General features: G+C 40.4%; 1 protein-coding gene across 4 annotated transcripts in view; it reads left to right on the forward strand.

The window, feature by feature from the left end:
- The window catches only part of ELMO1 (engulfment and cell motility 1), a 305,632-nt gene that overhangs the window by 43,900 nt on the left and 235,061 nt on the right, over window positions 1–26,671 (forward strand). For 3 of the 4 annotated variants that reach the window (XM_032105001.1, XM_032104994.1, XM_032105017.1), the window contains exons 3-5: window positions 5,878–6,027; window positions 18,926–18,966; window positions 19,899–19,971. In XM_032105001.1, coding sequence (XP_031960892.1) covers window positions 5,950–6,027; window positions 18,926–18,966; window positions 19,899–19,971 — 192 coding nt within the window. In that variant the 5' untranslated portion in view covers window positions 5,878–5,949. Of the gene's footprint in view, window positions 1–5,512; window positions 5,530–5,877; window positions 6,028–18,925; window positions 18,967–19,898; window positions 19,972–26,671 lie in introns of those variants that run through there. The other variant, XM_032105008.1, reaches the window with a different exon arrangement.

Consider the following 26,671-nt stretch of genomic DNA (forward strand, 5'->3'; position numbering starts at 1 on the left):
ATAGTGAAACCTCAACCATATAAAATGCTTCCCAAGAAGAGGAGCAAGATGACTGTGAGTAGAGCAAATGCTTGGAATGAAATTGTGAAGAAAGGTTACAGGTATATTGGGGATGAGATAGGCAATAACCACACAAGTATTAGTTGTCTTTGCTGGGCAGCTTTAGCAGTGGCAAAAACTGTCCTGTTCTGTACATTTCACATACCCATAATCCTAAAATCTCCTCCAATACTAGTTCTCCACATATTTTGGAGAGGAAAGCTGGTGTATTTAAACCTGAAGGGTCCAAAGCTCATTTTATCCTAATATTAAATATTTAATTCCTGTTCTAATGAGGCTTTATAGATCAGCAGACTTAGGGTTCAGCATCAAAGAAATGTTCCTGTTTGGAAGCTGATGGACTGCTCTGAACCATGGAAGTCAGTGGAGGGGGGTCAGGTGTTCCTGCAGTATTGGTGGCTGCTTCAGAGGGGTAGCACCCCCCTGGGTTGCCTGCTTTTTGAGGCCACTGCCTTTTTTCCATCCCTTACTAGAGTATAGCTCATAGCTTCTGTACAGCTTTATGTTCCATTTGTATCAAAACATCTCTAGATTTTATTGACATGGGACTAGTGGGCCTTTGACTCCTGTCTAGTTCAGGGGTGAATAGGACTGAATGCCTAAGAAGGGAAAAAGGCAGCATGAAAGCCTTTGTATGTACACAAAGTGTGCATCCAGCCCCCTGGCTTCTCTGCCCTGTTTTCATTTCTTGCGGAGATGGTAGAGCATGTTTACAGCTCCTTAGACTGAGCTGTTCAGTCGTGCAGTCTAACTCCAAAAATAACTCTCTTGGGGGATATTAATCCAGCGCTGGATTATCTTTCTAAAATCGTTAATCAGACTTGGTCCCCGAGGGACCTTCCAGCTGAACTTGCCACTTAGTTTCTGTTTGCTGGGGCCGCAGGAGCCGAGCGGAGGAAGCTGATGAGGTTTGACAAGAAGTGGTTACTTACGTAAGGTGCCGAGCAGAGGGAGCTGTGCCTCTCCTCCTGCTGTGGGCCCGGCCAGGGCTCAGCTCCCTGCCAGCACCCTCCATGTCCTGCTCGGCCCTGTTGCCCTTACTGCCCTGCTTTCCCTTTGCCTTGAAGAAATGCCATGCAAAAACCTGCCTGTGTCAGGGGGTGGTGGGATCTGTACCAGCTCCAGGTGCTGTATGTGCTGCCTTTTGTCCAGGGTGGAGAAACACATGCTTTGTTTTATTAAATTCTCAAGTGCACATGGCATTCCTGCAGTCACTTTTTAATCATTAATTTTCTTACTCAAGCTGTTCATGAAATGAGCTGGCCTGCTCTTTGAATATTACCTCTCTTCTGTAAAAGAAGAAATAAGCTGTTCTAGGCTGCTGTTTATGAGTAGAGCTGCAAGTCACATAGCTCCTATTAGCCTTGCATTTTTCTTCTGTCTGTAGAATAAGAATAGAATTTATTTCTTGAGAGATGTGCTCTGGTAACTTTAAGTTATTTAAAGTACTTTGAGATCTTCGTATGGAAAGTGCCAATGAGATTGCAAAATAAGTTAAAAAAAAAGAGTTCTACTGAGAACTAATTTCATACACGAATAAAATCCTGTTTTCTATATGCAGTACATAGGTAGAAGGGGAAAATTCAATATATTTTACTGGCATTGGTGCTAAATGAATCCCTCAGAGCCAGGCAGGTAAATTGAGAGCTTGCATATAGATGCTGATGCATTTTTACATTAAATTTAACATACTTTGATTTCCAACTTGGGTGTTTATTACTCTGGCTTAGTAGAACACGGGAAGCCCTTCATAGTATGGTTGAAGTGCATAAATATACTGTATGTGGTAATAACAATAAAATGTGAAATTGACACTTTAATGCCATAATCTGTCATAGTTCTGCAAAACCATATTGATGGAATAAAGTATGTTCAAGTGGTAGACATGCTTTGGCTGCGGTTTCCTGAAATTATAAAATAGTGTGCTGTTGAGCATGTAAGTTGCTTAAACATTGTCCAGGTTACATCTCCTTGCATTCATTAGGGAAAACAATGGGAATTTGCCTTCCTTTTCCTCTGACCCTCTCCTCTCCTTCATATGCCTGCACATGCGCCCTTCTTGCCTTCAGATTCTGACTTGAAAATAAATGTTGTAAAAATGAGTTGGAAAGTTGCTCTTACATGTCAGTGCTTCTCAGATCCCACTGGGAGAGAAAAAGGAATTGTACTTGAGAAAACTCCATAACTAGACCCTTTAGCAACATCCCTGTCCTTTTCACTGCTTGACTGCTGCTGGAGTAACAAAAAGAAATTGAAAACAGTTCTAGTTCTTCATTCACATAATGAAAATTGCTTACTAAATTGGAACCATTTCACACCAGGAGTTGTGCCTTCCTTATTTTGCTGGGCACTGTCTAACACACTGCATACCACGGGAATAAATAGTAGATAATTTTGAATTGTCAGCACTGTAGGTTGCAGAATTTTCTTTTCAGTCCTAATTTTGGGATGACAACTAAACATCTATTTTGGCCTTAAAAAAACCCCCCAAAAGAATATTTGTTTCTGATGTTGCCACAGAGGTAGAACAAAACTAAATTATCTTTTGTGTATTGCATTGGATTCATCAGAGTATAAACTAGGAAAGAAGAAGTCAGCACATTTGACTAGGATGTCCACAGAGAAACGGAAACAAAGTGATGATTTTATATGCTTTTCAGCATTCAGACCACAATGTAGTCTTGGAGTTGGTCTTCAGTGGGAGAAGTGGGACTACACCCATTTGTATTAGTTAAAGGTCTGTCACTTTGCTTTGTGTTTTATGACTCTATAAGCATATGTATAGTAATAATTATAATTATGTAGGAGATCTGTGCTAGTCTACATTAAAACTAGTCACAATGAAATTGTCTGCCGAATGCTGTGGCAGACTTCTCTTGCACCTTGCTTTGGAATGTAAGTGCTTATTTTCCATAGCTGAATTTGATTAACTTACCATCAGCTCTCCTTGACTCTTCTTTCTTAAACCTTTCTTCCTGTGTGACTCAAGGTAGCCCACAACTTGCTAAAGCAAAATGAGGGTTAATGCCCTCATATGCATGGGAAAATGGAAGTTTTCTGCAATTTTATTGCTGTGTAAGGTTGTTTTACTTTTGTACTCACAGGCAGTGGTCATGAATCTGTTTTTTCTCCTGCATTTATTGTGAGCTTTGGAGGGATGGTATTGGGCTGCAAATTGCTACTTCTTAGTCAAAAGAAACTGTGTTTGTCCATGCAATAGGTGGATTCTATGGTTTTAATAGGTCTCCCTTCTATCTCTTTAGATATGTGGTCTACAGGTGATTTTTTTTCATTTAAAGTGTAGAAGAAACATGATGGGGGACAATAAAACTGTTGAAAATAAAGGCTTACTCAGCTGAAGCTATCCTCAGTCAAGTTTGTCTGGCAGGAGCTGCTGCTGCTCTTTTTGTGTTGTGGCCAGCAAACTCAGGCTCTGGCTGAGGCTTCCAGCATCCCTCCTGCCAGGGATGGGGTGCCAAGCCAGGGAATGCGGCGGGTAGCCTGTTGGTCAGGCACTGGGTGAGTCAGCCCCACTTCAGTGCTGCAGACAGTTTAATACCAGAACATCAGCAGGCTGAGACTACTAAGGACTGCCCTGCTGAGGAGGTGGGAAACACCATCACTGTGAGTGTGGGAGCAGAAGGTGCCAAGGTCTCAGTTTCAATTGACTGTCGAGGTGGATTAACAGCTCATTGCTGCCAAGAAACCTTGCTTCTCCTCCCGTCTCCCATGTTGTATCACCTCTGAGTAGCTGTTTGACTTGAACATGGTAAAAAACAGATGACCAAAAATACTTTTTTTTCCTTTGCTGGTTGATTGAGCCAGTGCACTGTGCAGCAAGGGGAGCACTGGTGGGAGATGCAAATGGTGGCCCTTTGATGTGTTGGGGAGAAATGGTGGGAACAGTGCATCTGCTAAGGGTCTACAGGGTAGAAGACAGACAAAAGTAAATGTCTGATTTTTCTCAATGACCAGCAAGCCAGCTGCATGCTTTAATTGTGTTTATTCCCTGTTCCTGTAACATCTACCAAATGTAGACAGTATCACAGTGTTTCTTAATCACATTGTTTAGTCTTTCAAGGCGCTTCCTGCAATCCAGTCTTATTTATAGACCGTCCATTGTCTTATTTACTGCCTTGCACTTTGCTTTGTGGTGATGTGCGATCCGGTCGGCGTCAGAACTGCCATTGTTGCAAATAAATTGCTGGAGTGTTAAAGTTCATAAATTGCTTTTATAGTATGTATTGAGAACCCTATGTAGAATGTAGCAGGGCTTGCAGACTCAGAGGACTGAGCCTTTTCAGAGCAGACCAGAGGGCACGCAAGAAAAGAGGAAAGATGGAGACATCCAGAAGGCTGGATGAACTCCCACTTATAAAAGTAGTTTCAGACAAAGGTACAACATTTCCCAATAAAGGGATGATTTCACAATTTTGTTCAGACTGATCTGAGCTCCTGCTTCTGCTGCAGTGGAAGAAAGGTCATTAGACCAGGTTGAAGCAGCAACTGAAGGTGGTCAGAGCCTTTTTTAACCTGTACATGTTTGTGTCTTTTGGATGTCTGGTATACTCAGCCATCTCCTTCTCTTGCCTTAGCTCTTTGAAAGGCTGTATGTGCAAGCATGTCTCCATGCTTTCACCACTTCCTTCTCTTTTTCTGCTAAGAAGAAGTGGGACTGCACCGCTGGGGATTTCTACAGCCTCTCTTGTTTTGTGATACGTGATGGCACTTTGCTGGGTCTCAGCAGAGTGTGCAGGAAACGCCATGGTTGGCACGGAGGGCTTGCCAAAGCAAGAAGGAGCCTCCCCCTCCGCAGCAGGGTGCATGGGCTGCTGTGTCTGAGAACTGCAGCACTTTGCTACTAGAGAGGGTGTCCTGCCACCACCGAGCTGAGAGAGGGGTGCAGAAACTTTGTTTGCAAGCCCAGAGAGGCTACACACTCTTGAAAAACATTTGTTGCTGTTGCAAGGATATAAACTTTGATGAGTCAAAAGAGACAGAACTTAAATTCTGCAAAACCTGAGGATTTGGTTCTTCCCCTTTCCTTTCCCTGAAACTCACAGCTCGCACTATTTGACACCAGATCCTGTTGATATTCATATTCTTGCAGAATTATGACGTGTTATGTAGTGAATTATGTCACCCTGAATGTATACTGCATCCTTGTGTATTCATGTGTCTGAGAGGTACCATAAAGAAGAAGTGTTTATGTGTGGGTTTCTCTGGATCTGTGAGGTGAGGATGTGTGTGTGCGTGTGTATGTATATGTGGAAACTGCTGTGTGTTCTGCCTTCTTCCTGACATACTGGTTGCTATAGTGCAGTGATCTATTTGTGAACACCCAGAAGATCACTGCTATAGTTAAAAGAAACAGTGTTTCCTGGCCATAACTTCCTGGGCAATCTCTTCTCCTGAAGCGCCAGCATCAACCGATTCGGTCATGTTCCCTGGGACTCCAGGAGTGACACTGTAACAGGAGCTTCCTCTAGTTTGTCGCTTTTTTCCCACCAGCATATTTAATAATATTTAAAAATAGTTTTTCTATTTAAATCTAATGCATGCCTATTATTCCCCGTACATTTCAGTGCTTCAGCCATCTTTCTAACAGACTGTCGAGCTGTGCAGCATGTCGTGGCGTTGAGTCCTGTGTTTGCTCCTGTAATATGTGCCATTCTCCTGCTCCTGCACATTCTTACACACATCCATTTTCATCCACCTGCCCAGCCACGGGAAGTGTAGGAGACAGAAGCAGCAGTGCTGGAGTTCTGTCTGAACTGCTGTAATATTCTTTTTTCTTTTTTTTTCCTCTCCCTGCAGGTGTGAATGAGAGAGACTCTCTGCAGTATTTAGTGTCCAGTTGTACTGGCTCCGAAGAGCAGCAGCGTCGCAATGCCCCCTCCTGCTGATATAGTGAAGGTGGCGATTGAATGGCCAGGTGCCTTCCCCAAGTTAATGGAAATAGATCAAGTAAGTGCCTGTGTACCTGTGCTCAGCTGGTCCTGTTCATAAATAAGTTGTTCTCTGCATGTTTGTGTCTCTGCATTTATGGTTACTTCAATGCACCTGTGTTTTTCTGTGAGTGTATGTGGGGCAGAAGGTGTTTTTATAAGCAATGTAACCCTCTCCTCTCTTACTGCTAAAGATTTTTGATGTGTTTAGCTGGTTTCTTCATTTGCTTTTTCCTTCTGAATAGCTGCTTAAATAAGGCATTTACTGCTTGTGTGACCCACTTAACACTTTTGTGCCTTAGTTAGTTCAACTGTAAAATTGTGGTAATGTTGTTACCTCTTGGTGGAAAGTCTTTAAATTTCTAGTCAGTGTTGTGCATTTGGAGTAGAATCATACTGAATGGCTGCAGCAAGTGCAGACTTTGGAACTTAAGTAATGGTGCCCTTTGAGCAGGAGGATCTTTGTTGTTCTGTACAGGAATCTCAGGGGTTGTTCTTTTTAGCCGGTTAGTTCTAAAGCAGTGGCCCCATGGATGGATTGGAGGCAGTGTACAGAAGCTAACAAATTCAAAACAATGAATTAAAAACTTTTTAGGAAATCGGGGTGGGGGTAAACAAACAAAAACAAGTTATACAAGGGCCATGTTTTATATTCTGGACTTCTCTGAGATTGTTTTTGTGGCCCATGTTAAAAAGCAACCTCTTTAATATGTAACAGCTTACCCTTAACATTTTGAAATCCTGCAGCATGTTACCTGGTTAGAATTATTATGACTTCTGTAAATAGTATTCAGAGCAAAGAAAAGCATTTTACAATGTGCTTTAGACCCTGGCGTGTCTGGGGACTCAGTACATTATAAAGGTCTACTGGAGAGGAGAGCATTTGAATTCACACTGAAAATGTATTACTGAAATGGGTTAGTAATTTCTTCATGCAGTGCAACGAGTTTCACTTGTAGTTAACCCTTTTGTGGCACATGGCTGGGAAGTTCCTGTGTGAAATTTGAAGAAACATGGTACTAGAGGGTGGCTGGAGTCACAGCAGTATGATTTTTAAGCATTCTGAAAGCCCTCTTAGAGGAAAGGGAGTTCCCAAGTGAAACCAAACTTTGTAGATTGATTTTTTCACCTGCCAAGCTTTTCCATTTTCATTTGCTGAAATTTTTCAGTAAGCATAGTAATCTTTTGCCTTCTGGAGTGAAGACTGTTTTACTTTTTTCTTCTTATATAACAAATGGTAGACACTGCACACTGTGTGCAAGGAAAGATGCATGTTAGTCTTGATGAACCAAGTACAGGTGACAAAACTGAAAAAAATATTATGAATTCTCCTTTCAAACAGCAGTAAAGTAATATGAAAATGATTTGATTTAATTTACAAAAGCTTAAAGTTACTCTCAAAATCCCTCATACCTTCTCTGTAATATTAGCTTACTTTCCTAGGACCTTGTTTTTAATCTTTTTATGTAAGATTTGATGGAGACAAGAAAGATCAATGCTGAATTATATTGGGTGAAACTTCTCAAACACAGCCTTCCAGATTATCTGCAAGCTTCCTCAAGCCACTTTATGAGTAGGAGGAGGAAGAAGAGGGAAAGTAAGGCCGAAAGGGAGAAGACTTAACAGCAGCCTGCTCCTGATGCAGAGAGGAATGGAAATGAGGGAATGAAGTTTGAGAGTCTCATCCCTCCCCTTTCTGACATGGAAAGATGGAAAAGAAACATCCCTTCCTACTACCCATGCACACAAAAACGCATATTTATTTTTTTCAAGGTTGGGAGAAATGTGGGAATGAACCTTGGAAATATATAGGGTGATACATACTTCTGAACACACAGCTCTGCCTTTGATTCACTTAGTGCTAACTTTTCCTCAATCTGTTTCCTTTAAAGCATCTATTCAGTAGAAGAGCTGTAGTGGAGGAGATGATTCATATCTCAGATGGCTAGCTGTCAGAGATGATAAAGGGGAGGAGGGAAAAGGAAGGCAGAAAAGAGAAGCGACCTACTGACCAGACACTGCAGCCAGTGCCTGTGTCCCAGGTGGGATCTGCTCATTCAGTCACCACTTGACACATATTCAGAAAATCCTGAAAAGTTTTCCATACTGGTTTCTTCTCTGTCTTTCTTACTGTCAAGAAAAACAGTATTTAAATGAACAGCACTATAATATTGCTTTAAAAAAACCCAACAAAAACCCATCACTGCAGCATGACACAAGTTCTTTATCTTTCAGGGTACTGAGGCTATTCCAAAAACTGAAGTACGAATGCCATATAAGAAATCTGAGGAAAATCTGGGAGGTTTTTTAAGGTTGCTTATTGCACATATTTGGAAGCACTTATTTATATTCAGTTGCACATTATCCTAACTTACCTGCTGTGTATATGCATGTTTTGCTTAGCAATGAAGAGAGTAAAATTTTCAAAGTGAAAATGTGAAACTGTGAAACCAGAACAATTGGCAGTGGTGTACTGGCAGGTGTTGGGCCTTAAAAGAGCTCCTGAATATTTTTCCCACCAAATGTTATTAAGCTTTACACTCCCCTTCAGATGCACAACTTCTGACAACTTGGACCTCAGGAGGCACAGAGCCTTTTCGAGTTGAGGTTTCCCACTGCATTTCTACAGTTTTGTCAACTTGGGTTCATCAATGATGGTTTTAAACTTAATCATGCAAGTCTCAGTTAGTTAGAGAGACTCTGTGCCAGAACAATTAATATATAAATAAATGCCTTTTGGAATTAGCCTCTGTGCCTGCTTCCAATGAATGTGAAGACAATTTTGCTGCTCATTCGTTGGCATGTACTATTTGATGTCAGGGTTTTACAAAGTGTTTTTTTTCTTGGAAAGTTGCTTTAAACAAGAAGAGCCAAAACTGCCTCTTACTTACTGCCCTCTCTCACTTAACAGGTGGGAACTAATTAAGTTGCAGTAAACCTGGCAACTGGCTGATGCCTGTATGCATTAAAACTGATTTTAAATCATGTCCTTCTTAAGAGCTGACCTTGATTGAATTCAGCTACTCTCTTTCAGAATACTTGGGGTTTATTTGGGTTTCCCCCCCCAATTCCATCATTTTCCTCAATTATAAATTTGAAAAATAGCATCTGGACTCTTCCCTCCTCCATAAATCTGTACTAGCAATATCAAAAGTCTGCCCAAAAATTAATTTTTAATATGAAAATTTGATTGTGGCTTTAAGAACTGTGTATAGCGTTGATCTTTCATGCTTTAGTCTTTCTGTCATGTAAGGGGAGGAATGGAAATGAGTTGGTGTCTGAATTTGCATTGGGATCTTTTTGTGGACCTCTTAGCAATGCAGTCTGGGGAAGAAATGAATGGTGGATACTGACTGTCTGTTATCTTTTTCTCCACTCTTCTGGCTGATTATTCTAGAAGATGTTAAGAATAGGACTGCACAGGGTCTGTACGGGTGAACCAGGATGCTGGCTAGTCTATCCTGTCTTCTCTTTATTTGTCCCAGCAACAGCTATTTCATTAGAGGGTGTTATTTCTTGTGTTCAGTGAAAGTTTGCATGCTTTAATTTGTGCCCATTATGTATAATTCTTAGCTGTTGGGGCTTTTTACAACACAAATTATTTTAAAACCAATGCTGGTTTTAGGTTACCTGGATACTTTGTGGATTTACAGTTACGCTGTTCCTGCTGCAGGAGAAGCAGCTTCCATGAGAGGCACAAGATGGATATTTGGGGACAGTATCTATTTTGGCTTATCCCATTCAAATCCACTCCTGTGTCTTAACACAAGTTGTGCTAAAACCAGATTTCTGTAAGCTTGGGGATGAAATTCCTCAGCCTTAGAGGTAAACAACTGTTCCTACAGAAAGGAACAGTTTATTATGAAACTTGGCCATACAGTCTCTTCCTCCATGTTTGCTTTTACCTATGAGATCATTACACATGGATTAAATTAGCAGATGTGAATCTTTACATTAGCAAAAAGAAATGGAAGGGAGGGGTGGAGAGGAGGAAAGCTGTGTTTTCTTTTCAAAGCCCAGATTTTATACAGTGAGCAAAATTTACAGGAGCATTGTCATATGACAATTTCATGTTAATAAAAGTGCAGCACATGGGTGGAGCCATGGGCTGCTTTACATTAATATTCTCTCTAAAGTTTAGATTTACTCAGCAGGTTTATCTTTTAAGAGTCTCTTTCAAGTTTTATCTTCTGACAGTGTCATTTTAACTGTGGGGTTTTTTTGTCTTCTTCACAGAAGTAATTTTACTTTACTGCATATTAAAAGGTCACCAGTAAGGTTTTGGGTTTTTTTAAAGTAGCTTTCAAACCGAAATCTGGTTTCAGACCTAAATCTGGACCCTTGGGGATTGTTAATTGATTTAGTGCAGTGTTTCTCAAACTGTGGGGAAGAATGTATTTCAAAATTGTGAAATGCTTAATTAGAGAAAAGAAAGTGGCACATCGCTTCTGCCATGTCAGTAGACTAAGAATAGATAATAGTTTCTGCAAGTACTGTCACTAGTAATAGCAGTATACCGAGACAATCCTAGCATCACGAGTCTAAATGTATGCAATATCAGTGAGCACCAGCATTGTACAAGCGGTGAACAAGAAAGGGATATTGATGTCTCACTGTACTGCAAAGTGTCACTCCCTGTGCTTCATTCTGGCTCCACATTCTGACTCCTTCAAAATCAAGGGTTTCAGTTCTTGAGGGAATGAAGGAAGAGAAAGGCACTTGCCTCCTTCCCACAAACCTGCAAATTTATATGAACTCTTACCCAGAAAGTGTAATGGTACTGCAGCAGCTGGAATTAGTGATGCTTTTTGTTATGAATATTGCTAAGATTTCCAGTGTTATTGCACATCCTGAGTTTATAGTAAAGGGAAGTGTCAGTGCCTTTAACAGCTGACAAGATCTCAGTTTCTTGAAGATAGAGGATTATGAAGCAGCTCATGGGGAGAGCAACAACAACAAAAAAATCTAACACTGACTTATGAAAACGTTCCCTGCCTGGGTTTGCTAGCAGCAGCTCCTTTCTGTCAGATGGGAGAAGGAGTCAGTGCTCGAGGCTGGCCACTGCAGCTGTATCACAGCCACTCTGAAGGAGGATGTCAGTTGCTGCTGATGGAAGACTTGCCCAAAGATAGATGAACCAAAACGTGGCTACCTTTTCAAAAAGAATTGAAAAACACTTGGCTGTCTTAAGCCAGTTTGTTAAAGGTAGGGCTTGCTTAAAATCAATGTTTAGGTGCCGAACAGATGCTTTTAGAGTTTTATTGCTCCTTGTTGTATCTGTCATATTTCAGCTTCACAGAATTGAATGTGAAACTGTTCATAAAGCAGATGCTAATTGGCATATAAACATAGTGAAAATATTTGACAGTTTTATAATGCTTGCAATTTTGTTACCATCAGGAATTATTAATAGAGATGATAAAGAAATCATATCCCCTATTTTTATGTGATTTTTTTTCCATTTTCTTTGCTGGACTCACAAAAGGTCTCAATTTTTTACTTTTATTTATTTTGTAAAAGCTGTTCAGCAGCAAGAATAACCTTGGAAACAGTAATGCAGATGTTTTAGTGCACTGGGTATAATTCAATGCACTGACACACTTGTATACATAGACAATGCTTCATTAACATAATGAACCAATTGTTAAATACAATGGAGTTTGAAAAATATGATTCCTTTTCTTAAAGGACTGTGGCATTGGAGTAGTCATCATTAGAGCCTCAGTTCTTTGATGTGGTGGCAGCTAGCCAGCCGGGATAAAATGGGCAATGTTACTGTCACATGTTACATTTTATTAGTCTGGCTTGTCCAAAGCCACATTCCCACTGGTTGGCTGGAGTCTTTCAAAGCTGCAAACTTATGTCCTGTGGTGTATGTGGCTGGGACCTCATCACTGAAAAATACATAAAAACTCTGTCTTACTGCTTCTGTTGAATACAGAGACAGCAGCAAGGCTTAGTAGATGGAAGAGGTAATAGCTGTGCAGAAGGGTTAGACATTGTAAAAGAAAGGGACAGGGAAAATAAATAGAAATGTTTAGTGAATTTTAGTCTAATGGATGCTATTTATGCTTTCTACTTGGTGCTATCTTCTAGGTTAAGAACCATAAGTTCAATGCAGTAGACAGGGTTTGGTTGGCTGGTTGGTTGGTTGTTTTTGTTAAATCGAAGTGCAAGTAGAGCCAGGATACACTTGAGGTCTACATAACTAATATCCCACTGTTCCTGATCTCCAGCATAAAGGATGTTCAGAAAATAATATTTTAGGAAAGAGATAAACCACTTTATTTATTCTCTTCTTGGTTTTTTGTGGGCTTGTGGGGTTTTTTGTTTGATTGGTTTGGAGTTTGGTTTGAATTTTTTCATGTCTCTGATTTTACTAGCTCCATAATTCTTGCCAGAACCTCCCTGTTCAATTGGAGCCTGAATTTTGCTGCCTGCAGCTGATGGCATTTTCAAGGTGAAGGCTAAACATGACTTTAAGGTTCTTGCATCCGTAAAATTTTTTTAACTATCAGCAGGAGTCCCATCTCTTAAGTTAATTCTGCTCTTATTTAAGGGAAATGTGTAATGACAAGATTCCTGAAGTTATGGACCAATGAATTAACTCATATTCTGGCCAGCTGGAGTATGCAGGCACAGTTTATGACTCAATTATGTTCTAGTTATAGACATACAGATTGTAATACAAAAGAGAGTAATACCAAAAACCCCACAGTATAATTTTTTTCTGCCTTCATGGAGAAACTTCTTCCCTTGTAGACCAGCAACGTGTCATTCATGAGCTGGGGGTTTGGGGTTTCTTCATTCAGTCTTCAAAGGCATGCTCTCCTAATAGGTTGTGTGAAAAGCCAAACCTTAAAGCCCTGCTTTGTATTTTACAGTGTACTTTGGCTGTATTTTAAATATGTGGGGCAAGTGTGTTGCACACAAACATGCTGAAATCCACAGCTGTGGGTTGCCAGGTGTTTTTTAACAGTACTTTTCAGTACTCTTGATTGGGAGTTTTTAGTGTTCCTATTTATAGTTGAGAAAGCAGGAAATGTTATGACTTGTTAGGACACTAGATACAGAGTAAAAAGTATCTGTAAAATACTGTTTATGGGTTTTTTTTGTTTGCTTGAGGTTTATTGTTAATAACATTATGTTTTGCTGCTTCCTTGTACAGTCACTGTAACATCCTAAACATATTATCTGTCAATGCTTAGATCAGGTGAAATGCAGACTTAGGAGTGAGGGTCTCTTTGGGGGTGGGAAGGGAGCAATTGAGGAAGCTGTAACTGCAAGTGAAGTGGGAGAGGGCACAAATACCTGGGTTTCCCTAAGTCTTGTGTGCTCTGAGGAACTCCTACTGCTAAATTTATATCAAGGTGTTGCTACTGACCTGTTAAAACTACCACCTTAAGAGCTGATAAAAGCTCTCTCCCGTCAGCAGCTGCACTTGTTGAGGGTTTTGCCTGTCGGCTTTGAGGTGTGAATGTTTCCTGCCCTGGGTTGTGTTCTTGCACTGGCAGAACTGCGTGGTGTCGGCCTGGCCTTGGCTGGGTTTTATGGCCTCTGTTACTGTAGCACTGCAGTGTCCCGGTTCTTCAGGCATTCACTCTCTCTGGTGCTCTGCTGGGTTAGAGATATCCTCTCTTTCATGTTTTACAGATGCTCGATAATACATTAGCCAGTCTGGTCTCACCAGTATTCCATTGTAGTCAGTGGAGAGTGTTGATTCACAGAGTGGTTCAGAGCAGGTTGAGAAGGCTGAAGTCCAAAGCACTCCAGCATCTCCCCCTTACAGAAGACCTTATCTCTTACACCACAAGATACCAGTGCTGAAGTAGCTAGTCATGGAGCCGGATCTCCTGGCATTTGCTGTTTGCCACCAGTCCACCGTGGACCCTGTTGTATGACAGTAACAAGTAAAGCCTCCACTGACTGTGAAAAGAGGTGTTTTTCTGTTTTTTCATAGGCATAAAAATGACTTCAGCACTGAAAGATTTATTAGTATAGTGATAGCATTTATTATAAGACAGAATATTGTATTTACTGGCTTTAAGTTCTGTTTTTTTGACAGATGCACAGATCAGCAACAGAACTTTTTTCCTTAATGCTGTTTCCCACTAACAGATGTGCTGCATCTGCTATTTTTTCTGTGAGGCTTAAAGACAGAAAAGTTAAGGGTTTTCTTTTTACTTCTGTGGTTAAAAGGTGTCAGACAGGGAGAGTGATATCCCAATGATTGTCCAAAAAAAACCCCAACAAGCACAACCTAACAAACCAACCCAGGAAGAAGAAAGAGCAATGAATCTCTGTTAGTCATGTTGAAAAGAAGGATATTCAGGCTTGGCCTAAAAGAAACCTGTCTACAATTTCTTGGTCTTGCTCAAAGTGTATTAGAACTGCACATGTAAACACAGGTTTCCACCCGGATTTAGGCTTCTGTCTTCTTTACAGTTCACACATGCACATATACACACACACTTCCTGTTTGATTTGGAAGTGCTTTAAACCCAAGTTAGTGTACCACTGGTGGTTTGAACAGAACCTAGGGCTTGGTCAGCACTGGTGTACTGGATATTCTTTGTTACTTTTGTTCATCCCATGATTTCTCTGGAACAAAACAGTGATCTGGACTAACCCAGTTTACAGACTTGTAACTAAGCACGCTGGCGTTTCCTGGTGACTGGTTCCCTGTGAGTTCTCCATAGGGGTAGGCATGAAAGGATGAAACTGGTGAGGAAATTGGAGTGGGAAAACTCAGGCAGTGTTCTGCAAGTTACTTTGGATGTACTACCAAATATTGCACAAGTAGCAAGGGCAGGTACTCAAGAAGACCGAGTTAGGGATCTGTGTGCATCCCAGCACACAAAACCTGGAGACCCCATCCGAGACATGTGCAGTTGAGCACAGACAGGGTGCCTAGGTGTTCCTGCATGGTGGATGTCACTAGGGCCACACCTGAATCTTGGACACCTGTGCTAACCAGTCAGTGCAGATAAAGCTTTACCAGGTGTGTAAATTCACATTGGCTCTAGTGCTGCCGATGCTCTGTGCCATTGTCAGGATTCTCTCCTCATGTGCAGATCAGTAAGTCACAAGGCCATAATGCCCCAGTGCCGTTTCCCACTTAACTTCAGCTATCAATTTAATACCTATCCTAGGAAAATACTTTTATTCTAACCAATGTGTTCAGTGCAGATACTGTGATAAGTTAGCTGAAGGTGTTATCTCCTGTAGGGAGCATGAAGTTTACTTTGATCTCTGTTATTTTGTATATAAAAGCAACAGCCTGATCTTCTTAGAGCTTTAAATGAGCATCTCAGCATGTGTAAAAGCTCACTTCATTTTTACAAGTCTAAGAGAAGACACAGAGACAAAAGAAAATGCAGTAGCACAAAATACTCATTTCTGTGAAGGAAAATCTTCAAAATATTTTTGGACTGATTGTAAGAAATTCTTTGAAGTACATTGACTAATAAGGTAAATTTGACTTTTTGGAACTGTAAATGCAGCAAAGATAAGTAAATTTCCATAAACATAATTTTACTAAGATTAAGGTAACAAAACCTTTAAATCTGTGGTCTTTGATGTCAGGCAGGTATTTAGAGCCAGGAAAGAAACAAAGTGACTTTGAATGGCCTGCCAAGTGGATTTACTCTACAGAGAATGGAAATGGGCTTTTATCTCATTTTCCATGGTTCAAAAAGAAAAAAATTTAATTCCTCGCTTTTCTTTGTTTTCTAGTAGTGCTGCATTCCTATACATGCAGTAAACAGTCGTGTCCAAACATATTTTAGTGTCTTGCAGCTTTTGCTCGCAGGACTGCGATGAGATTCTGGGGGTGGCTGGCAAGCAGCCGTGGGAGCTGGGCACTCACCCGCCTGTCACTCCCAGAGGAAAGCAGCATTCTGCTGGCAAGGGGGCCTGGCTGTGCAGGCAGGGTGGCAGGACTGCTGCTAGCTCTGCGTGCTGCCTGCCAGAGTTTCCCTGCAGCACACTCTTGCCAACCAGCCTCCTCCCGGGAGAGTGCACACAGGGAGTTGTGGCAGCCCTCGCCTGCTTGCAGTGACACTCCTCTTGTGAACAACGTGCTGGTGGTAATTTATCTCCCTGCAAGCGGAGGGGAAAGAATTTTGTCTGGAGACTTATACACAGGGGGAGTGAAGCCCAAGGGATTATTAGGAGCAGCAGTTCATTAGTATTGCTAGTACTTATTAGTATTGCTATGGTGGTATTTATTTTACATTTATTAATTTGTAAAGTATTATCAAATCACTAATTGCAAACTCTGTGTCCCAGAAGAGTTCCACTTTGTTTTCATCTTGTTGCTTCCTTCGTCATGAGCTGTGCTTACTCACATCAGTGCTGTAGCAGTAGTGCCACAGGAGGACCAAGCTGTAGCAGGAGAAACTGACTATATAAATAATTTTTATTGTTGAGGATCCATTTGCTTTTTCTTTTAGCTGTTCTTTACAGGTTCTAATTGATTTGTTGCAGGGGTTTTGTGTTTGTTTTGTCCAAGTTTTTAGTTTCAGATATTATCACATAATAATGCAAAGGTGGTGCAGAATAGGCAAAGAGGGTAGGAGGTGAATATTGACGAAAGATGTAAAAGTTGATGGTGTAGACAACTTAGAAGGACCAAAATAATGACTTGAAAAGTAATCTAATCCAGCCTTCCTGGTATTTATATTATTGCTTGTTTAGGTTGTTAAATTGTCTTTTTGTCATAGTTTCTAGTGGGAAACTATAGGTCCTTTGGGAAACAATGGCAATAAAAAGCAGTTACTCTTTTTTCCTCCCTTATATTGAATCTGCTAGCTGGTTTCTGTATACTTTGTAAAAGGAATTAATAACTCAGATAAAATTTTGTCACAATATGGAAATATCAGAACAAGACCTACAGTAGCATCCTGAGGGGTGAAAGGGATGCAGCATGCAGAGCTGCGGACTCTGCTTGGCAGCAGTTTGCCTACAGGCTGGCACACGTGTGCTGAATGGCAAACTGACATTATCCAGCTCCAGACAAAGCTGTGCTCTTCCCTCTGTCCATCCCAAAAGCATGGTTTTGGTTTTTTTTGTTGTTTTTTTTTTTTTTTTCTTTTGAAAAGATAGAGGATATAAAGCAGTTGGAAGCAGGGATTTCTCTCACAGGATTGCAGAAGCTGAAAAAACCCTTGGAGAGGAGGACAGCAGGTCAAGGTAGCTGCACAGAAATGACACAGTAATCCAGACTGAGGAACTAATCAGTCCAAAAAAATTGGAGGGAAACCCCACTTTTTTTATGTGGCATGATCATCTTGATCTGCTTCACAGCCTTGCTGCAGATATGCAAACAACTCAGCCAGTGCACCAGAGAAGCTGCTGTGGAGAAGGGACATGTTGCTGCTGCAGAATGGAGCAGTTTCCCACTTCTGCCTTTCCTCCCATGTGCTGGTGTTGCTACTCATTTAGGTACATAGCAAGGCAGATAAGGAGATCTGTCCTGGTGAAAACTATTTTTCCCCCCCCCTTCCTGGGCCAGCTTTTAGTTTGATTAACTTCCCTGGTGTGGATCGTCTTGGGTGGTCATGTGAAAATAGAAATGGCAGTGAAAGAGGAAGGAAGGAAACCAAGGACTGAGACAATATGGTAAGCAGGAATAGAATCCTTTCAGCAGGTGCTTTCATTCATGTCTGATTAAAATGGTCTTGTGTTATGTTTCTGCCTGTTTATAAACTGGCTTTGTTGACTGGACTGTTGAAATAATAAATCCTTGCCTGATCCTGACCTGACCAAGGAGTCCTGTCTCTGGCTTTCTGTCTATGCTGTGGTGAAGTACAGAAAAAAAATTCAAGGGAAAAATAATTCTTCCTTCACGTAACATGCCCTGATACTGAGTTAATTTTTCCACTAATCATTTTCTACAAAAATTAAAGGTAAAAAGCTTATTTTGACAATGGTGTTGGATTGTGGGTGGGTTTATGGTGAATTTTCTGTATTTTGTTTATTTTGCTTGATTTTTAATAATTTGGTGAACTGTCATTATTGGAAGTAACTAGAGAAGGGGATCCTATGATGTTTAGGTGATTTGGGAAATTTTTGTGAAGCAACAGGTATGTGTGACATTGTGTGGTCACCCAGTGTTGGAGAAAAAAGGCTCAAGAGTCACCCAGCTCGTGAAATTTGGTGTGTTTCTTTTTGCCATGCAATTTCATCTATGGTTTGGGACGTAGAAGTGCATCTTCTCCTAGCCAGAAGTCTTCTAAAAACACTTGTGTATGCACCCTGCATTTATAACAATGTTCAAAACATTGCAACATCAACAGGCTGTTTTTTCCTTTTCTATTTCGGGGCCCAAAGCAAGAGAGCTGCTTTGAGTCAGTCCAAATGCTCCTGTGCTCACAGATGTAGAGAATAAAGCAGAACTGATACATCTGGGATTTTAACACCTTCCAGCTGGTGTTTTATCAGAAAGGGACTTGCATGTGTGCACTTAAGAGAGAGGATTACTGTCATCGTATGACCATCTCTGAAAGGGACAAAAGAAGGTTTTAAATTTTTGAATGTCTTCTGGTTTCAGATGTCATTTCTGGAAAATGCTCGTGTTGATATCTAAATCTTCTGTTTCTGTTGGGTAATGAGATGCAATGTACACAAAAGGCCCTTTGATTTCTCAGTTGAGAAACTGAGTTTGTCATATGGGCTAAGGTTGACAAAAATGATGGATAACGTCATAATGCATATGTTTAGAATTGCTATATTTATACCTTTATGAGCTCAAAACAGCAGAAAATTTTGGGATCTTTCACACTTAATGCTAAAGAAATAATGAAATGCTACTAGTTTTGTTCTTTGCATTTAGTGGCTTTGGAATCATATTCAAAGATCTCACAGGTATTCTAATTTGGTGATTTTGCTTTTTCTTTCTTTTTTTCATTTACCAGAAAAAGCCACTGTCCTCGATAATAAAAGAAGTCTGTGATGGGTAAGTTCTGCCATATAGAGCATACTAGATAAGGTGCTTTTTGAAGTATTAAACCAAGTAGGAGATAATTTTTTCCAAAGAAAATCTAGATATCCTGTATGACTAGTCATTAGTTTCTTAAATCTTTTTGTGTTATCTTCAAATTTTGAATTTGCAGTGCATTTTGGGTCAATTGCTTGCAAGATGAGGCTCCTAATAAAGCAGCTCCATCATGTGGGTGACTCTCATTGTGGCTGTTTCCTTCCTTTCTGCACAGAGATGCATTTTGCCAACTCACTTTGGCTTGTGGTCCCTGCAGTTCATGGGTTAAGGGACTAAAGCACTGCCTCTGGCTTTAAATATTGAGCAGGGTCCAGTGGGTGCTGTAAGCTGGTCCAGTTGATGTGACTGTTCATATGAAACTGAAATGTGAATTGCAAATTCTGCAATATGGACTAATAAATGGCTAAGACAAATACCTTTACTTACGTTTAATGGATCAATTGAAAAAGCTGTTTTAAGCTTTTATGTTTTAAGCAAGTGCTACCACACAGGAGAAACTAGTTAAATTCATCAAATTGCTGCTGAGCTAAAAAGGTGATATTTTATGCCTAATGTAATATATCAACTTAATACTATATGCACTGTGTATTGTATAAGCTAGCATAAATTTCTGGTACTGTACTTTTATTTTTTTTGGTCAGTTTTAGTGACTTTGTGATCTTGCTTACTGCAAACAAAGATCACTAGGATATACTTGTACTGAGGTTTTCCGTTTGTAAACAAGCTTTTAACTTTGGAACTCATCATTGAAAGCTGTGGAAAACTATGAGAAGTATGAGAAATACATGGGAATGACAGACACTTGTTTGGTCATACTAAAATTATGTAAAGGGTACTTTTTGAATTATTAAGATTTCATTTTGTGATTAATTTATTTTCGTATTTCTAAGGTGGTCTCTTGCAAATCATGACCAATTTGCACTGCAGTATGCTGATAGCTCTAATTGCTACATCACCGAGAAGGTGGGTAAATCATTCAATGCAATTCTTGCATAGCCTGTAAAAATATTTGCCACAATCATTTATTTTAAATTAAAATTTATGAAAACATACTTTCCATAATGCAATGCCACTGAGAGGGTAGGTACTGGGAGACCTGATTTAATGACTTTTTAACTGATTTCTTCTGTTAGAAATAACAAATAGAAGTCTGAATGTGCAAAGTTCTTCATGACAGTTGAGTTTGAGACTTGAGCACTGAGCCCTTCAACTTTGGTATTTTTGTGTATTTAGTATTCTGCTAACAAGTGGTGTACAGGAAACTGAAATATTTAAAACATGAAGGGCTATTTGAAGTCTGAGGAGACCTTCAGTGCATGTCTCTTTCCTTTTTGGCTGAGCAGGTAGAAATAAGTTTCAGTGACTGTGTAATATTTGCTACTTGCTCCTGCCTGCTGTCTTGTCCTTATCCAGTTCTGTATGTTCTGTTGGCTTACTTTTTTTGGTCCCCAGAGAGCGTGGCAATAGGTGATTCATCAAGTGAAGCAATGATTTCAGCACAGAGTAATGAAATGGCTATAGCTGTAATAAAAATGGAATGTCTAGTATGAATATATGGGACATGCTCATCTGAATGGGACCAAGTAGAACATTCATTCCTAGCATTGCTGATAAAATTGCTGAAATTAAAAAAAGGAGATTATTTGGAAAAGTGTACCTGTAGTACTGCAGAGGTACGATTTCTAAGCAATGGCAGAAGGACACCGTTTAAAACCTGCTGAAGTCCACATGCAAATTCCCTAATCTCAGTGGATTTTGAGCTAAAAAGACCTGAGCTCAACTGCATAGATATAGATGCCTCTTGCTGACCTTGTTATCAGTTTAGTTTGGTTTGCTCTTAAGTGGAGGCATCTCTTGGTTTTGTTTAGCATTTTAGGGTTCTTTAGGATTTGCTAATATGACTGAGACATGAACTAAGTTTTCTCTTGCTGTCATTCTTACTCTCACCCAAGAAATAAAGGAAACTTAGGCACAGTTAAGCATTTGGAAAGACTAAATTAAGCAAGGCAGCAAGAACATTTGCTCATAAAATAGTGCTGTGCTTTTTTTTTTCTGGGCTCTTGTTTTGTTTTGGTTTTGTTTGTTTGTTTTCTTGGTTTTTAACAGACCAGTTCAGTTTCAGTTTTTAATTTAAATTCTTGCCACCCTGGACAACTTTCTCAATATGACCCTTTTTTTTTTTTTTTTTGGATCTTCCCCTTTTTTTGCTTGTGTGTTGTTTTGGGTTTTTTTTCCTCTCCTTTCTTTTCAAGTTTCAATTGACAGATACTTCAAAGGCCACTACAAGGAAACCTGTTGGATTACTGACTTCTTTGTTTTGCCTCCACCCAAATTAAATAGTGAGATTATTCTGATAATTGCCCTCAGTGGTGACACAACATTTTCCAATAAAGCAGACAATTGAATTTTCCTGTTGGCATTTGAACTCTGAGCAGTGAGTATTTCCAAGAAGCAGGGATTGAGTGAATACTGCAGCTTTTTGAAGGTCTTTCTCCTGATGCAATTGGAGGGATATTTCAGGCTTTATCTCCACCTTTGGTGGATAGGATTCTGCAGCTTTGGAGAAATGTTTTCTGTTCCACATAAAAAAGAGTCTGGTGGTTTTTGGCTGCCTTTAACTTGCAATAAGGATGGAAAATTATGGTCTTCTAGGACATTTTGGATTGTACTGCAGGGAGGACTTTGAGTTTGTTTATTCCCTGCTGGAAATATGCAGAGTGTCTGACTCTGAGTCACATAAATAAGAGAGAAGAGCTCTAAATGCCACTAGAATTACTCAGATGTCTGTGACTTTCATTAGATATTGTTCACTGTTTATAGCTGGTTGTTGGACAGTGGCTGTGAAGAAAGGCTTATACAGGCCATCACCCCTTTTACATACATTCCCTCATTTGTGTTCAGTAGGATGTTGTTGCTCTCTGAATTAAAACATGAAAATCACCAGGCAGGAGGGCAAACACATGCACTTCAAGGAAGCTACAACACTTAATTGTTAAAGCCCACGTTGCTTTAATCTGACTGTTACTAATGGACATGAGCAGAGCTTTTTTTGTGACAGTGACAGCTTCTCATAAGTAAATATTTTTTGCAGCTCTTAAAGGTGAATTGTATGTCTGTACGTATGCAGATAACATTATCTATAGGTCATGTTTCTGCAGAGACTGAGTGACTGCCTTCCAGGTAGAGATGCCTCTGTAAAACATCCCCATCTTTAAAGTTACCAGAAAGAAAAGCAATTAATCAATTCTTATATAAAGTAACAAGAAGCTTTGAAGTGAAAATGTCCCAAATGTTACATGGCTTAACACTGTAGTTTTGTTTTTGGTGGCAAACAGCCCACCTGTGTTTTGGCTGTCATATGCTGAACTCTGTCTTTTGTAGCTGGACCTATATTTCCTAATTACACCATACATAAATGAAAACAACACCCAAGCAGTTCTGTCTCTTAATTTATTTATGTTTTGGCTGTATTATTTGGAAAAATGCCTCTACAGAAGTAGCAATAACTCCTTCAGGCAGTACAAGTGAGGTCTTTGAAAAATTTTTTTTCAGCCAGGGTTCCTAGTAGAGATAGGGCTTATCACAGCAGACCCAATTTTGGCTGCTGCCTCTGGGGTTATGGTATGGCTATATCTGTGCGCCTGAAAGTGCAGTGGGAATTATTAATTATGTCTTCAAGCCTTTTATTCCAAAAATGAGAGAAATAAAAGTAGAGGGTATGTAAACAAGAAAACCAAGCAGGCACAGTGCCTGTGCTAAAATCTGTCTGGTGTTCTGATCATGAAGTGTTTGATTTTTAATTACATTAATAGGTGCGTGTGTGTTTTTAAGGGCCTTGCTTATCATGAAGGAGCATTTCTCTGTTAGGTCAAATATTTAAAAGCCTGACTTCTGAGTCAGGATCTTATCGTGCTAGATACTACAAGATAAGAATAAATAAGTCACCTTTTCTTCAGTCTATCCAGGCTATACCTGAATTAGATGCTTGTGTACATCAGGTGCAATGGCTCAGGAACACTATAGCCTGGGGGAACTCAGGTTTAGAAAAGAAAATGCTATATGGAGTGTATAAAATGGCTGTACAGTTTTGTGTGCTCTCTGTGTTCTCTGGCTGAAAACCACAGCTGTGTTCCTCTGCTGACAGCACAAGCAGTGCAGGGACAGACATTCCGGTGGCTGATGCTGTACATTGAGGGGTATGGCTGGTCCCTTATCACTGCTCACCCTTGGCATTGCAGACCTTGGCCACCTCTATCTGGTGTTTGGCTGGGGAAGGATTGGGTTTGATTGGTTTCACTGCTGGAGGCAGAATGTGGTGGCTCTTAACCCTCCACCTGAGCAACTATCGGAAACGAAGGGTTGGCTGCTGGTGCTGAGGGGTTTGTGAGCCAGCACTCAGCACACAGTGGTGACAACAGTGACTTGTTTTGTTATCTTTTACATACAAGGACATTTCATTTACCTGTATATTGAATGCAACCCATTTTTATTGTCCCAATTTTGTTGTGTTTGTTTTTTTACATCTGATGCCTCAGAAGACTCCCTGTGGGTTTTACTCCCTTCTTTCCTGTCTCCCACATTTCCCTTTTATTCTTATTGCTTGAAGCAGAGGGGAGCAGACACTGAGTTTACTCCATTAGTTTTGGGAGATTTTTAATCCTGTTTTGCAAGAAGAGCTGTCCCACCTTCCTTTTGTTGTAATTATTTGGCTCTGTGCTGTGTTTGAAGATGGGACATCTTTCTATCCCCTGTCTTCCCAATGCTGGCAACCTGGGTGAAGTCCCTGCTGCTTGTTCTTTTTCAAAGGTGATTTTGCTCACGACCTATTTTTTGCTGAACACAACCTGAAATTCCACCGTGCCCTTACAGGCTCCCTGAGTGGGAGTGTATGCAAATAACAGGACAAGAAATGAGCCATTTGTACGGTTGGGACTTTTTGAGTTTTTACGTTTTTCATATTCGTCTGTTTTCACTGATTAATTGAATTTCAGTGAGTTGAAAGTAAACATTCTTAATAGTGACGGTTTCTGATTCATTGAAGGACCTGGTGCTTCTTAAGCAGCTGAGAATGAGAAGTAGCATGAAGGCTGGAAATTGGAGAAATGTGTTAAGTGTGCTGTTTCATTTTCCATTTTACGCTACTCCTGATAATACATTTGTTAATAGTGCTACATAAATGGCAGATTGCAGGTTTGACCTGGATCAAACCATGCCCAACTTTCCCTTTGCCACCTCTGAGATGTGGTATTCCCCTCATATTCACAAATTTCTTACCATTTGGGGAAATCTGCAGAGCCCTGCAGAAATTCCCTACAGTAAGGGCAGCGCATGGCATCTGAGTGGCCGTGATCCTGCCTGCTTGATGGATGCTGGTAACACTGCCCTGTAGACTCCAGTAAAATCGAGTGGACACCAGTATATTTTTCAAATGAACACAGGTAAAACTTGCGTATCCATATATTAAATCACTTTCAATCCTCCTTCATTCCTGCTGATTTCAAGAACAGTGGTAATGGTTATCCTTCTTTTAGTTCTCTTAGGACTCTTTTTGTAGAACTTTTGGTCTATACTAAATTTTCCAAAGAAAATAATTATGTGCTGTTGACCTGTTATAATTCCTGGCCCCAGCACAAACAGCTTAATTCTTCTGCTTGTTTCCTTTTAATATATTTATTATGATAATCTTCAGTTCCTTAGTTCCACATCAAGGCTGAGGAGATGGATCAAGTGTTCTTTTTTTTAAAAGGCTGTATAGATATTTTCTTGAATTAAGTTTATAATTTTGCTGCACAAGCAATCACTAGAGAGGAAAGTCTCTGAAAAGATTTGGCTTTCTGTTACAGCACCTGAAGATAGGTGGCATACCAGGGGTACAGTACAACTGTTTGGATTCCGCTGATAGCAAACAGTTCTGTGTAAGGTTTGGCCAACAGAAAAATACTCCTTAATTCATCTTTATACTTAAGGAACAACCTGTTTGAATGGGTAGTTTTCCAAAGTGCAGTGAACAGACATAACAGGTCAGTGCTGAAAGAGGGTCATTTTGATTTCTTCTCCCCTTCCCCAGGAGATCTTGCTACTTTTTTTTTGTTTGGTTGGTTGGTTTTTTTGTTGTTGTTTTTTTTGTTGTTGTTGACAATTTTTGAAGGTGGTGGCAAGGGGGGAATTGTTTTGTGCCATTTTGTTCCGCTTTAACTCATTAAATTTGCTTAAGAAAAAGGCTGCTTGATCTGATGCAGGGATGAGGCAGGACTCTTCAGTCGTGTCCAGGAATAGCCTGTAGACAAGAAAGAAGTAAAGGAAGGGTAGGAAGAAGAATGGAACTTTGCTTTTTTTAAGAGCTGTGAGCTGTCCCTCGGTTGTTTCTGGAACTGGGTTAAGCTGACATAGAACAAAATTTGTCAGACTCCAAATGTAGTGAAAAATGGAAAAGGGATCTTCTACCCATAGTCCTTCTGTGGGTGAGAGGAGGGGCACAGGAAGGGTGTAGGAGTGGGATGTATGTCCTAGAGAAGCCCAAACACCTGCAGGCTTCCCCTTAAACAAGTCTCAGTGTTGTGGTTCCAAATGTGGTGCTTGCAAAATGAGCTGGCCTGCTTTCCAGCCTATACTATACTGCTTATTCCTGTCTTCTACTGTGCAAACCAGCCAAACCCCAAAATGGTTTCATCTGGTTTAGTTCCCTTGTTGACTGATACAACTGTTTATGCAACATATAACAATAGTAGGAATGAGCAAGATGTTGAAAGCAAGACTCTATGGTAGCAAACCATGCTTTGATTTGGCAAAAGTGACTGTGAGCCACAGTCTTGGCTTCAGTATTCAGCTGTTCTTTAAGCATCTGCTTAAGCAGCCACTGCTCCTGTGCTGACCCCTCAGGGGTGCTATGAGCGAATGTGGTGGGTGACCTGTGCTGAAGAGCTGACTTCAATTTGATAATCCTTACTTGGGATTATTTTACTTGGGATATCTTACTAATAATAGTATGAGCACAGCTGGGTCAGTCATTTCCTGATGTTTATTTTTCAGGGTGCAGCTCTTACGTTCACTTATCAGAGGATGATAGGGCTGCTTGTCATGGGCCCACCTCTTCCGTGTTATTGGTACAACTGTGCTGTGTGTCTGTGTGGTTGCTTGAATTGGGGAACTGATCCAGGTTAAAAATAACTTGTGTGTAACTTCTTCTAAAGTGTCAGAAGGATATCTGCTTGAAGTGTAATACCACTGCTGCTCTGCAGAACAAGTAGTGCCTGGTAATGTTATCCTTGTAGATCAGTTCACTTGCAGATGGGTAGATGATGCAAAGTTTGGTCTTTTTCTTAGGATGTGGTTTAAGTGGCGGTCAAGCTGGTATTACTTTGGGTTGCTGGAGGAAAAGGTAGTTGAGTTTCTTTTTCTACTCTGTTTCTTCCTTCCTTGTTTTTGCTTCACTAACATCCTAGTGACTGCTGCTGGACGGTGAGCTTGTTCAAGTCACAGATCTGCCAAAAGAAAACTCTGGACTCTGGAATAGTTTTTATTCTCCTTTTTGCGAATGAAGGGGAGAGGAAGTGTTATCTTTCGTAAGGTCAGGTGGTTGACTGTGCTGCTGCCTGTTGGAAGATCTGATGTAAGGGAAGAGTTGGGAACCCACACACTGGAGGGATATGTGCAGAACTGTGCA

The sequence above is a fragment of the Corvus moneduloides genome, chromosome 1, assembly GCF_009650955.1.
Source record: "Corvus moneduloides isolate bCorMon1 chromosome 1, bCorMon1.pri, whole genome shotgun sequence".
NCBI lineage: Eukaryota > Metazoa > Chordata > Aves > Passeriformes > Corvidae > Corvus > Corvus moneduloides.